Raw genomic sequence first — 12,343 nt, forward strand, 5'->3', positions numbered from 1 at the left:
GGCCTTTAGACAATAATTCTGATGGCAAAAGAGCCAAACGGGACAGGCAAAAAAAAGAAAAAGATATTATCGTTTTAATCTGGACGAACGAGCAAAAAGCTGAAAAAGTGGAAAGGAAAGTAAGAAAAAAAGACATGTAGAGTTATTTTCAGTTGTAACAATATGTTATTAAATCACATTGTTAACTCTGAACTCATTTTAATTCTGCACTTTCCAGCGACTGACTCATTTTTTACAGCCCCCTGCCAACTTTAGTTCAGTAAATCACCCACAATGGTTAATGTACCTTTTCGCTAGTGGATTTGCTTTTCCCCAGTTATTAAAAAAGAGAGTGTTTGCAAGAACAAAACTGCTCAATCTTATATTCATCACACAAAGAAAGCAGTCACTATCCGGTTGTACAAATCAGATCAGAATAAAGTCAGAACTGGTCCATGAATAGTTTCCTCATTTCAGGTTTTAATACCTGTTTCTGAAAAGACTAAAGCACAAACAGAACTATAAGACTAAATAACTGTTTTGCTGCTTTTGCCTTCAGAACATAAGCCACTCATCCCTCACTCTGCTCACACAGCTTATCAGAAACCCATCGAACAGTTACGAAGGCAGCACTGCTGAACATAACAACACTATTTAAATTATTAGACTGTTTTGGCGACAGATTTAATGTAACCTGACAGTAATAACAATTGTGGTTTCCCTTTATGTGGTCAATTTAACACAGCTCTGAATCATACGCTTTAGGTTAACTTTCCCAAAGCATAGCTTTTGGTTTACACTTTATGACAAGCAAGTGAAAGATACGTGGTTCGGTCCCAGGAAGAGACACAATTCCCTTTGGGGGCTACGTCAAGAAGAGAATCCAACATAAATATCTGCCAAATCAAAAATGTGGAGCTTCCCACTGTGGTGATCCTTGTTGAATAAGGGAGCAGCCAGATGTAGCTTCTTCAGTAAAGTCTGTTTTCCGGACAGTTTTCTAAGAAAAGCATTATGTTAACATAAACATTTTCCCATTTCCCAGCAGTACATCTCTTTGAGAAGTCTGATAATGTCATGAATACTGGAACCTGCTCAGCCACGTGTGATGATTTCTACCAAATTAAGATGTCTGTCCTACAGCTTAAACAGAAGGTAAAAAAGTGCGCATTGGATTGGTCCATTTCACCCACAAACTCAACAGAAATATCACAAATCTTGCAAACTGAGCTACACATGTGCATGACAGCAGTATGGTAGTTTTCATTGTGGAACTCAAAAAACTGTTTTTGTTTAATAAAATAAACATAAAAATGTAGATGTTCTTTAAAGTTTCAGAAAAAAGTAAGTAAAGATTTCATTTATTCATATCATGGAAAGGTTAGGAACCCTCAGTTTGAACACCTGTACCCAAGGTCACAGGCTAAAGTCTTGTATAATTTTTACTGATCAGCAGGTGAACCACAACCTTTCAGTGTGTGTGTGTGTGTGTGTGTGTGTGTGTGTGTGTGTGTGTGTGTGTGTGTGTGTGTGTGTGTGTGTGTGTGTGTGCGCGCCAGCATGGACAGATGCTTCTGCGTCTTGCATGAATTCTGATTTGTCAGCCCTGGCAGCATGGTGAGGTCTTTAAGGTATTACCCCCAGGGGTCACCAGCTCCACATGATGTTCTACTCAGATCAAAGATAACTTTTTCCTCAAGGATGCTACTTAGTATACAGGAGCAGGAAAGCTCCTGGTCATGCTGAATAATGCAGAGGGGTTGCCTGGCCTTCCATCTGGCTGGGTTACTGCTTATACTGTGGTGCAGATAGATGATCAACTTTAATCTTTGGCAGAGAATAAAATTTTAGCTTAATTTTAGTTTATGTTGGCCCTCCAGGGTGAAAGTTTCCTTTCCTGTTTGACATTGCAGGCTTTTATGAGTCATTGTATGTAAAACTGTTTTTAAAACTAAATGCATAATTGTACAGTCAGATATTTGTATGTTTTATATACACTGTCCACTTCCTGCTGTGACAAAACAAATTTCCCACGTGTGGGACTAATAAAGGTTATCTTATCTTATCTTATCTTATCTTATAACTTCCAAATCAGCTTAAAAAAGGGCTTAATTAATTCAGCAATTTTTAGTTAACTTTCCATGGCATTTACAGTGTTATTCAACCATTTCTTCTTTTTCTTTCGTAACTCCTCTAAGATGGCTTTGCTGTCAAACAGTGCTGGCATCCCTGAGCAGATGACGAGTGAAAAACTCCTATCACCTATGTCTTTACCAGGGCCTCCAGGTTCCCCTGGACCCCCAGGTAAGACAGCCTCAGTTTCTACGCAAGAACACCAGCCTCTATGAAGAAGTCCTGGCGTTAAGCAAAATGTTGGAAGTACTGATAGGCTAGATGCATTTAGGCACACCTTACATGAAAATATTACTGACAGCACCTATGCTATTAGTAGGTTTAAGCCCACACTGGGGTAATGCACTTTTTACAGCATGGTAAAAATGCATTAATCAATAATAATCAATAAAATACTAGAGTAATATATATATATTTGTGTCTCTGTGTGTGTTTGTGTGTATTTCAGGTGGTATTTATGACACATTTCTGACACTTATCTTTAACAACCCCTAGTAACAATAACATATGATGGATAAATGAACTGATAGTTTTCACAATTCAAAGCATTGGACAACTTTTAATTTTGACCTGTTAATAGAGAATCAATATTTGTACCATATTTAACTGCAAACTATAGGTAACCTCAAATTGTAAACCTCTGCAAAGCTAAAATCCAAACTTCAGGGTGTTTTTGTGGTCATCCCTCTTTTAAACAATGTTAGCACACAGTGCAGGTTTTCCTCATATAATATAGGCATTGTTGGCATCATCTTAACATTGAAATCTCTCTAGTACAGCTAAGAAGCATCTATTATGCAGAGTCTGTGTGTGTCTGTGTGTGTCTGTGTGTGTAATCTCTTCAGTTGTTTCCTACCCACTCATATCAGTGTGTAATACTTCAGGAGATCCAGGACCAGAAGGCCCTCCAGGAATTTCAGGACAGACGGGGCCCCCTGGACCACCTGGCCCCAGAGGCTTAATGGGACCCATTGGACCAACACCCGACCTGTACCACATCAAACGAGGCCCTCGGGGACCTGTGGTCAGTTATTAAATCCCTGTTTTACAATTAAAAATTTACGCAGAATTTAACAAGAAAAACTAACGTTCGTCTTGGATGAAACAAACAGCCTCACAGCATTTTATATCCAATTTGTCTTATTCTTCATGTCAAATGGAGAATATAAAAATCAGAAAGTTTGTGTCCTGATTGTGACCTATGAATAAGTTGATGTATAGCACCACTCTTACACCAGTTACCTCTATTTATTATTATTTTTATCTTATAATTTTACTTTGTGACACATAGAAGAATGGCTGTTTTAATATGAAAAGCAATACAATCTTGAAAATCTCTTTTTTCATTTTAATGATTCACTAAATTATTATACTATCAGATAATTTAGTGTAACTGCATTGACAGGAAACCCCCCTGACAAAGACACAAAATACATCCCGTCATGCACCCTTTTAAAGACCCTTGCGAGGCGGATAAGGATAACACGTGGAAATGGCAGGACAACAGCTTCGGTTGCTTTCTTTGGCTTGCTGTTTTTGTGCCGTGCCAAGTCTTTCCTGCAAGTGTCAACCCTACATGTTAAAGTATGGGACTGGAATCAAGAATGTGCAGGATGTGGCTATCAAGACATATTTTCTACTTTTTTAAAGCTCTTGTATTTATGCAATCTTCTCACTGATAAATCAGACTATCATCACCTACCATCAATCACATCACAAGCTGCTTAAAGCCAAAACAAGAGCTGTAGAGCAGTGTTTTTTAGAAGATGACCTGTTGCTTTGTGTTTGAGCGTGGATGCGTTTTTTTTTATCTTATTTATACATTTCATCAGTACACATGCTGATGATCTCCTACTGAAAGGATGTTGTCCTCTCATCGCACAACAACCTGGTTAAACTCTAGGTGCAGTTAGGTTTGGTTTGGTCACCAGGCCATGTGTGTTTGACTTCATGTCTGGATTTCAGAGGTGATGAATGCGTGACTCAAAAGGTTTTTAGTGATCTGAATATTGGCGCTACTCCCTATACAAAGATTATTATCCCATGAAAGAGATCAAAGCACTCTGTGTTGTCAGTTTGAAGTTACTCAGAAATGGCCTGGAGGCAGGAACAGAGTTAATCGTGGGTACTCTCACTTGATGGAGCATAATAAAGTAGTTTTGTATTTGGGTAAACTGTTTCTGGGAATATACTGAATTCAACAAGCCGCCACAGAACAATACTTTAAAGCAGTAAATATAATTTCATACCTTTGGAGTTTGAAACAAAAGTGACTAAAATATGTTTAAAAATCAAATATATCTGAACTACTTTTTGTATTGAACAGGGGCCTCCAGGAGCACCAGGAAAAGACGGTCTAAAGGTGAGTTCAGATGCTATTTAGTCAACCAGAAATCTTCATTTTGGGGAATTTTAAAGTATAAATTTCCTCTACAAGGCAATTACTATAGACAAGAGTAGAATTGCCCATCACATTGATCCCTTAGGGAGCAGGAGGAGTCATCACCATTGACATATTGCATCCTATTTTAAAAAAGAAGTCAGTGCGGTGAGTGCAGAAAGCACCGGCTGTATAGATTTGCCAAAATCACATCAATCAAAGTAAATTTCTCAATAGCTAAATTGTTTCCCCCCCTCTCCAGATTTGTTCAGGATGAAAAGCACAAGGCAGGTGCCAGAATACTTGTTAATCCTCACCTGGGTGCTGCGCGGGCACATGAGGGGATTACTTAACTGCAAGTTGCTACAAGTTTATAGGCAGTTTTCACAGTTTTGTGTACAACATGAACACAAGCTTTGGTCGATGCTTGAAACATGCGTTACATATTCTTACAGAGAGGGTCAGGATTTTGCTCACTTGGAAAGAAATTTCTCAAGTCAGACTTGAGCCCGTGACTTCAGCACAGAAATGTCATTGACCACCAATGTGAACACTATAGATACCGCTGGGCTGTTTTGGTTGTTTGGAATCACCTGGATTTATTCAGATTGGCCAGCTGGAGATGTTATTTTAAAGGGCTAACAGGAATGCTTTTCTCTGCTTTGCGTTCTTGTGAAGCCTAAGACAAAGGGTTAAAAAAAGAAGGCTCTGACAGATGGTTAAGTCTGAGATTAAGTGGGCACAATGCAGATTTCATCCTAGTTACTGTGAGATTTATTTTGTGCATTTTTCACATCTTTGCATTAAACAATATGCCTCTTGCTCTTTTTTACAATATCTATAACCAGAAGCTCTTGCTCTGCCACTTTGCTGCACCGTGTTGTAGTTGAGTTTAACAGTGGTTCGCTCTCATTTAGATGATGATGGTTTTTATATGGCAAAATAATGTATGAACATCACTTGTGACTGAGGCAGTTGTTACTAAGATTAGCCTCAAAGAAAAAGCTTTTTAAAAATAGAACAGAGCTCTCTCTCTATCTTTGATTTGACCCTAGCCTGTGATAAGTACAGCAGGTCGGTGGTGCAGTGAGTGAGTGAGGTAAGATTTTCTTTTTTAGTTTCACTGGGGACTTGATCCTGAACCTTCAGGATGTCAGAATGAATTTAGACTGAGAGCAGCCAGGTGAAGTAGTTAAAGGAGCTAATATGCAGAAACCTTGAAACGTTATGAGACTTAACAGTGCCAGTGATTGGACACCAGGGTGGTTGTGTTTGTTTAAAAGAAAAATAAATCACTTACAAGAGCAAGGTATGAAAGCTTCAGAGATTCTCATGTTAAATTGGACCTTGTAACTCTGTTTGCTTGGCTTGTAGATTGAACGCATGGAAAGACTTAGGTGCATCTGCCTTATTGACACAGTACCTTGGTGTTCTTTTCAGTGCAGCTGGGATGTTTGTGCGGATAGATTGGAGGGTTATGGTAATATGTCTCTCAGAGTAACAAATCCAAACCATCTGCCAAAACACTCCCAGCCCCCTTGTGACCCTGAGCACGGCTAACAGGGTAGTCAGCTTAATGTGTATGTGCTACTGTAAATCACCAGGCTGCCATGATAATTCACAGTCAAGCTGTAAAGGATCCAGCTTACTAAAGGGGCTAATTTTACTTTTTTGCTTAGAAATGTATTTGTTATCTAAAGCTAGAAAAGAAGATTTTACACTAAACTCTATGGAGAGCCACACTTTGTATTCTCACATTTTGAGCATGAGCTTTAGGGTGACATTTAGATAGTTTATGTTTCAAACTTTACACGGAGTTGATGAAAGCTGCATTGCTCTTTTAGCAAATATATACAGTATAACAACACAGTACATGCTTCTTTGATATAATGTGCTCCCATTTATTCCTTTTTTAATCCATGAAGCAATCGTGTTTACTTTCATCCTGAACTCAGTTTTCCAGTTTGTGAAAGTTCCCGTAGCAGAATATCATGAATTCCTCTCATGCATTTTCCTTCAGTGTAATTCATCTTAGCTAAATATTTGTTTTGTTTCCTCAGGGGGACAGAGGAGCTCCTGGGCCTGTTGGACCACCAGTAAGACTAAGGCTATCTATACCGAGGCCACATTACTGTAACTCGTTACTATCAAATAGAAAAGTGTAGTTAAACTACAGCATGGCTGGGAAATTAAATGGTATCTCATGGAAAGTATTCATTATCATCATGTCCAAGCATCCAGTGGCCTTGATGCAATAAACTCTTGTGTAATAATTATATTTATATCCACAAATAAGCTAAAAATCTAAATTTCTAAATCAGTTTTTCTGTATCTCTTTGGTCAAACCCAGGGCCCTCCAGGATCCTTTGATTTCCTGCTTCTGCTGATGGCAGACATCCGAAATGACATCGCAGACCTGCAGAGCAAGGTGTACGGTCGACCTATGCACTCTCTAGAGGAGGACTTTCCCACAGTCCCTGACAGCGGGAGACAAAACCAGGACCCTTTAGATATGGGCTCGGGTGAGGACTCTAAGGAAGCGCCGCCTCGAACAGGCGCAGGGCCGAAGAGGAACAGGAAGAGGAAACCAACACGAGAGAGAACAGAGTGAACAAACTGGAATGAATGAAAAAGTACAAAAAATACATTGTCTTTGGTGTGAATATTGAAATGATCTGCCTTCTTATTTAACTTCTTAAAAAAAGAACATATTTTATGCTGTTTGATTACAGATTGTCTATTTTTGTATGATATACAAAATTTCATCTATTTTTTAACAAAAATGAGTAGACTGTGCCAACGCATGCTTTTTTATTGCATATTTTCAGAAACCTACTGTTCCTTCTTTTATGAGAGACATTAAAGAAGTCTCTCATAAAAACAGGGTTTTTTTCTCTTTAACTGTAAACAATCGGCATGTGTTGCATCATTTTTGTGCTTGCAGGAAGAATTAAAGCAGCAAAATATAGAATTTTACTTTTTAACCTTAGTGCATTGAGTCTCATCTATTGCATGACCCATTGTCATTTTTAAAACTTTGTTTTACCAAAAGTAATGATTCAAAGAAATTTTGGAAATACTGCTGTAGTAGCAGCTGTGATCAGAGCTGCAACTGTGGATTATCGGTAAGTTTCAAATGTCGCTGAAATGACACCGCACCTTATCTAATACAGCGTTCCTACAGTTTTTGACCTCTGTCAAGGAGGTGCCATTTTTTCTGTGTAGTTTTGAATGAATTCTCATAAAACTTTGTTCTGATGAAGACGAAATGAATACATACCAAATATTCCCTTAAAAGTGAACACTGCCCAGAGAGTGAGCTGTCTTAGTGGAGGTTTGTGCTCTCACAGTGGTTCTTGTTTTGTAATGTTTTGCTACCTGTAAGAGCTCCAAGGTGAGAACAGTTTTGTTTTTTCATAATTTATTTCTAGTTTTTACAAAAACAAAAAACAGATGCATATTTGTTATCAGAGCTTCCTTTGATATACGCAGTGACGCTGCGCGCTGAGGTGTTAGTTGGAGAGCTGCGTTAGGCACCAGAGCAGCCTTCTGGTGCCTAACCATAGCCTGTAACTTGATAATTTTAAAGTAAACTTCTTAAAACTGAATTATATCTCCTGCCATGGACACCAGACTAAAGTTTCTGTGCCTACAGCTCATTAGTGGCTCGTTTAAAACTCGGAATAAAAACCACTGCGCTTGTATATCTGATCTAATAATAAACCAACCAAAGTAAAGCCTTCTCTGCAAGCAGGCAACTTTCAGAGGGCAGTGTGAATGTCAGCTGACTGAATTTCTAATGTTTTTTTTCTCCACCAGAGGGAGACCTTCTCAAAGCAAGAGATCCAAAGCAGTCTGATGTTTAAAAAGAAACAGGGCAATTTTTCAAGGCTGGAGAAAATTTATAAAAGACTGTTCATCCTTGATGAACATCATGAGACTAATAATCACCAAAACGAGAATTTTATTTCCTGATCTTTGTGGATTTCAATATCAATTCTGTCTGATGATCAGGCATATAGGAAACAAAAAAAGAGAAAAGAAACGCCTGACTTGACTCATCTGTGCATGTTTGTTTGTTTGTTTGTTTGTTTGTTTTATTTTATGGTATTTGGTGTTTTTGTCATTATCCACAATAATCCCAGCCACATCCACACACTATGAACGATTTTGATAGCATTCTCTTACATATTACCACCTAATATTACCATTATGTGGTGCCACTCACTCTCTGGTTAACCTGATTTTATATGACATTATTATCCATTCCTTATTTAATAAAGAATAACCAGAAAAAAGGACAATACACTACTTAGTTGTGTTTGTACATCAAGCATTCAGTACCCTTATGAATCCATTAGATGGCAGTAATTTCTCAGTCCTGTACTGCGTGTACTGTTTGAGTTCAGCCCATTAAATGATGCACAGCACAGAGTGCTGACTGAACTCATTAGACTTTGGCGTGTAGTTCACAGGGATCCACACAGACACAATCAAAACACCGTGATGAATAAAGCTTTGTGGGAATGCTCACTCAGCATGGGTAATGTGTACATGCTTGTTTATTTTGGGACTCTGTGACATTACCTTTTCTTCTCTCTCTCAAAGATTGACCTGCAGGCGTCAGAGTGATCATTTTGTTCCTGGAAGAACTTTTTCCCCTCATTTAAATCATATTCACATTCGTTATCTTTTCTATTAGAAACATTTATGTCGTTCCCAAAAGACAAACGCAGATTTGTTCATTCTTTGACAACATCAAAACCGAAATCCATTCAGATAGTTGGAAGTTTTGGATTTTGGATGCCAGCCTCATTAGACACTACATCATTGTTAACACGTTGTGTATTTGTTTCACAATGAGCCCATTTTCCCACAACGCTGTATGTTATGATTTGCATTTGATTAAAGAGGGACCGATATTGAAGTGCTGGGCGATTCTTTTTAACAAGCTGGGCTCCTCTCGTATAGAAAGAGACAAAAACACGGGGAAATCTTGGCAATAAATTTCTCAAATATCTCTTCTGGAAGTAATTAATCACCACTGTACAAGGACAGGCCTTTAAAGGGATTTCAAATATTTGCTGAAGTGGCCCCTTGTTCCCAATTATATCTCTCTGCTTGCCCCCTTCATTATTTAGAACTGTCCACAAAAAATATGCAGCACTAAATGGGAACATGCACACACACACACACACACACAAACCCCAAAGAAAATGTTTAGTAGCAAAAAGGATGAGTGAGTTACTGTGTTGCTAAAAAGCCTTAATGAGGTAATTTTATTAGTAGCGGCTGCCCAGGACTGTTAGAAACAGATGGAGGAAACAAACAGAGAGGAGCAGCATAAAGAAAATTAGTGCTACCCAATTCATTAATTAATGCATTAGTGTGGGCAGCAAATTAACTGCCCCAAAAAATCTTCCATTCAGCAAAGATTATGATGGAAGAAAAAAAAAATACATTGTTGCCCTTCAGCGTAATTACAAGACAGTGCAAATTCAATTCTAATGAGGCGAAAGGCACCCCCTTAACATACATCCCCTATTCCCCCCTCTATAAAAGGGCTTGCTCTTGTTGAGGCCTAAGTTTAAGGAAGTATTGAGAGTGAAGGAGACAATGATGAGAGATCGGCCAGGGTCTAAGTGCTTTATGTGCTGCAAACAGGTAGAGAGGATTGAATGGCTCTCTTTCTGGGACTCCTGGGGGGCCTGTCTTCCCAGCACAACAACACTTGGCCCTGAGAAAAGGGCCCGCTGAGGGGCCTGGAGAGTGAATGGACCTGTGCCGTGGTGGGTCAGACTGAATGGCCACAAGTTCTCCACTGATTAAAAACGATGTTGTGCCGGTCCGGGCTTCAACACATGTACGCAAACACACACACTTATGCGTGTAGACACAAAAAAACACACACAATCACACATGCACATACTGAGAGCCCTCACCCTTCCACCTCTCCCTCTCATTGAGTTATCTTTACTCGGGCTTTGTCTCCTCTAATTGGAGCTGATGAGTGACTAATTGGTAGCTTTTTTACAACACCCGGTACTTAAGCAATGGCAAACCGAGTGAGGCAGCATGAGCGGAGTTAATGAGAGGCTTTGCACAAATAAAGGCTTTAAAATGGGCCTGTTTCACAGAATGGGAGAAAAAGGAAAGTTGAGGATATCTTTTGTGTCCTCCACATCTTTCACTCATGTGCAGGTATCTAAAAAGGGAGCGGGAGTGGTGGAGGGCACACAGTGGCTGCTGAAACGTTGAGCACTTGTCTGCATAAAGGGATCTGTTCTGTATTGTTTGGGCCCCATCGTTTAGTGTGTCTGTTAATAATGAGAAAGGGCTGCTCCTCAAATGAATGTGGCAAAGTCCTTAGTGGACAATAAGTGCCCTCTCTTCTGCCCAGACCACACTGGACTGTGTCAAAGCAATCTGAAATGAAGGTTTAGCCCCTTTCTGCATTGTCCGGGGTGAGTGTGTGGCCTGTACTCACAGAGCCAAGCCTGCGAATAATACAGCGGCAGATCAAATCTATGCATTATTGGCTTAAATGATCATAAAACATTCAAAGCTGCTAGGCGTGATAAGCAAAGCTTCTGTGTCTCTTGTGCATCGGGTCAGCATCAGGCTCACTGGATCGTAATTAAAATCATAAGAACAGTGAGTGCCCTGGTCCTCAAAGGAGAGAAGCGATTTGCATCATGGTGGTAAAAGTAAGAGCCCGGTGGGACGTTTCCTTAGCATGCTGTCACCTCAGTGGATATTTAGTCTACGTGATAATGGATTGCTTTGTGCTTTTCCGGTATGAATAAACGCCATGAAGCAACAGGCTTCATTTAACTAAGCCATCGTTCACACCAGGCGTTGACAAGCCACTCTCCCTTTCCTCTTAATGCTTTAGATGCCCGGATCCCCCAAGAACAAATGGCCCCATGCACAACACAACAGGTATTTGTTTTGTCTGTTAAGGCCACTGGTTCCACAACACACAGAATGATAGGAGGACATCCAGTGGTCAAAACAAGGATAGAACATGCCCCTCAAAAAAGTGCCACCTCAAACCTCATGTGGCTCAACGGCAGAGGCTCGCTGTCATTTCCAGGATTATATTTAGTACAGTATTGTATAATTCGCTGGCCAAATATTTGTTCTGACTCATGCAATAGGCTATTCACAGTTTCACTGACCCATTAACAATCCAAGGTTTCCCATTGTCCACTTCTAAATGGATCTATTAGCACCGCCTTTGTTATTCAAATCCTGCATTTCCCCACAAAGAGTGTGGTTTAACTCTCTAATGAGGACTTCCTCAGACAAAGGACAGATGTCTCTATTTTCTCTGCCCTTACAAATCCACTGGAAAGATGTCACGAGTGGTAAGAGCCTGCACCAGACATTTTCACAATTTCATATATTCTCCTTCGTGTGTGTTTTGTTTGGGAGAACATTTTACAGATGTATTTTAATAGTATATTTAATAGTAGATAATAGATCAATCTAATAGAGTTTTCTTTCCACAGCCTCATGCCACATGACAGTTTTCTGCTATTTAAAGACATGCAAAACAGATCTGGTTTGGCAACACTTGTGCATACCTGTCATATAATGGATTTTATTGTTGTGTTGACACAGAGTTGAAAAACAATATTCATGTCTTTCACCTGCTCGAGGAGCTGATCTCCTATTAACCTTGTTTCCAAAAACACGATTAAAGCTTTAGCTCATCTGAATTTTTTTCATCTGCTTCACCAACTTTTCACATGTTGCTTGCAAAGGTAGCCAAATAATTCAGTGGCTCACTCACAGGAAGAAAAAGGCTCCAAACGGGCCCTTGTAGTGGTGCAGCACCCATAGAGG

General features: G+C 39.5%; 1 protein-coding gene across 3 annotated transcripts in view; it reads left to right on the forward strand.

Annotated features, from left to right (window-relative positions):
* The window catches only part of ccbe1 (collagen and calcium binding EGF domains 1), a 39,334-nt gene extending 31,059 nt beyond the window's left edge, over positions 1 to 8,275 (forward strand). For 2 of the 3 annotated variants that reach the window (XM_005720354.1, XM_005720353.2), the window contains 6 exons: positions 1,025 to 1,134; positions 2,178 to 2,283; positions 2,997 to 3,136; positions 4,439 to 4,474; positions 6,553 to 6,588; positions 6,843 to 8,275. In XM_005720354.1, the coding sequence (XP_005720411.1) occupies positions 1,025 to 1,134; positions 2,178 to 2,283; positions 2,997 to 3,136; positions 4,439 to 4,474; positions 6,553 to 6,588; positions 6,843 to 7,103 (689 nt within the window). In that variant the 3' untranslated portion in view covers positions 7,104 to 8,275. The remainder of the gene's footprint in view (positions 1 to 1,024; positions 1,135 to 2,177; positions 2,284 to 2,996; positions 3,137 to 4,438; positions 4,475 to 6,552; positions 6,589 to 6,842) is intronic. The other variant, XM_005720355.2, reaches the window with a different exon arrangement.
* Positions 8,276 to 12,343: the final 4,068 nt, after the last annotated feature.

Source organism: Pundamilia nyererei, unplaced genomic scaffold (assembly GCF_000239375.1).
Source record: "Pundamilia nyererei isolate P.nyererei 1_Seehausen unplaced genomic scaffold, PunNye1.0 scaffold00002, whole genome shotgun sequence".
Taxonomy (NCBI): Eukaryota; Metazoa; Chordata; class Actinopteri; order Cichliformes; family Cichlidae; genus Pundamilia; species Pundamilia nyererei.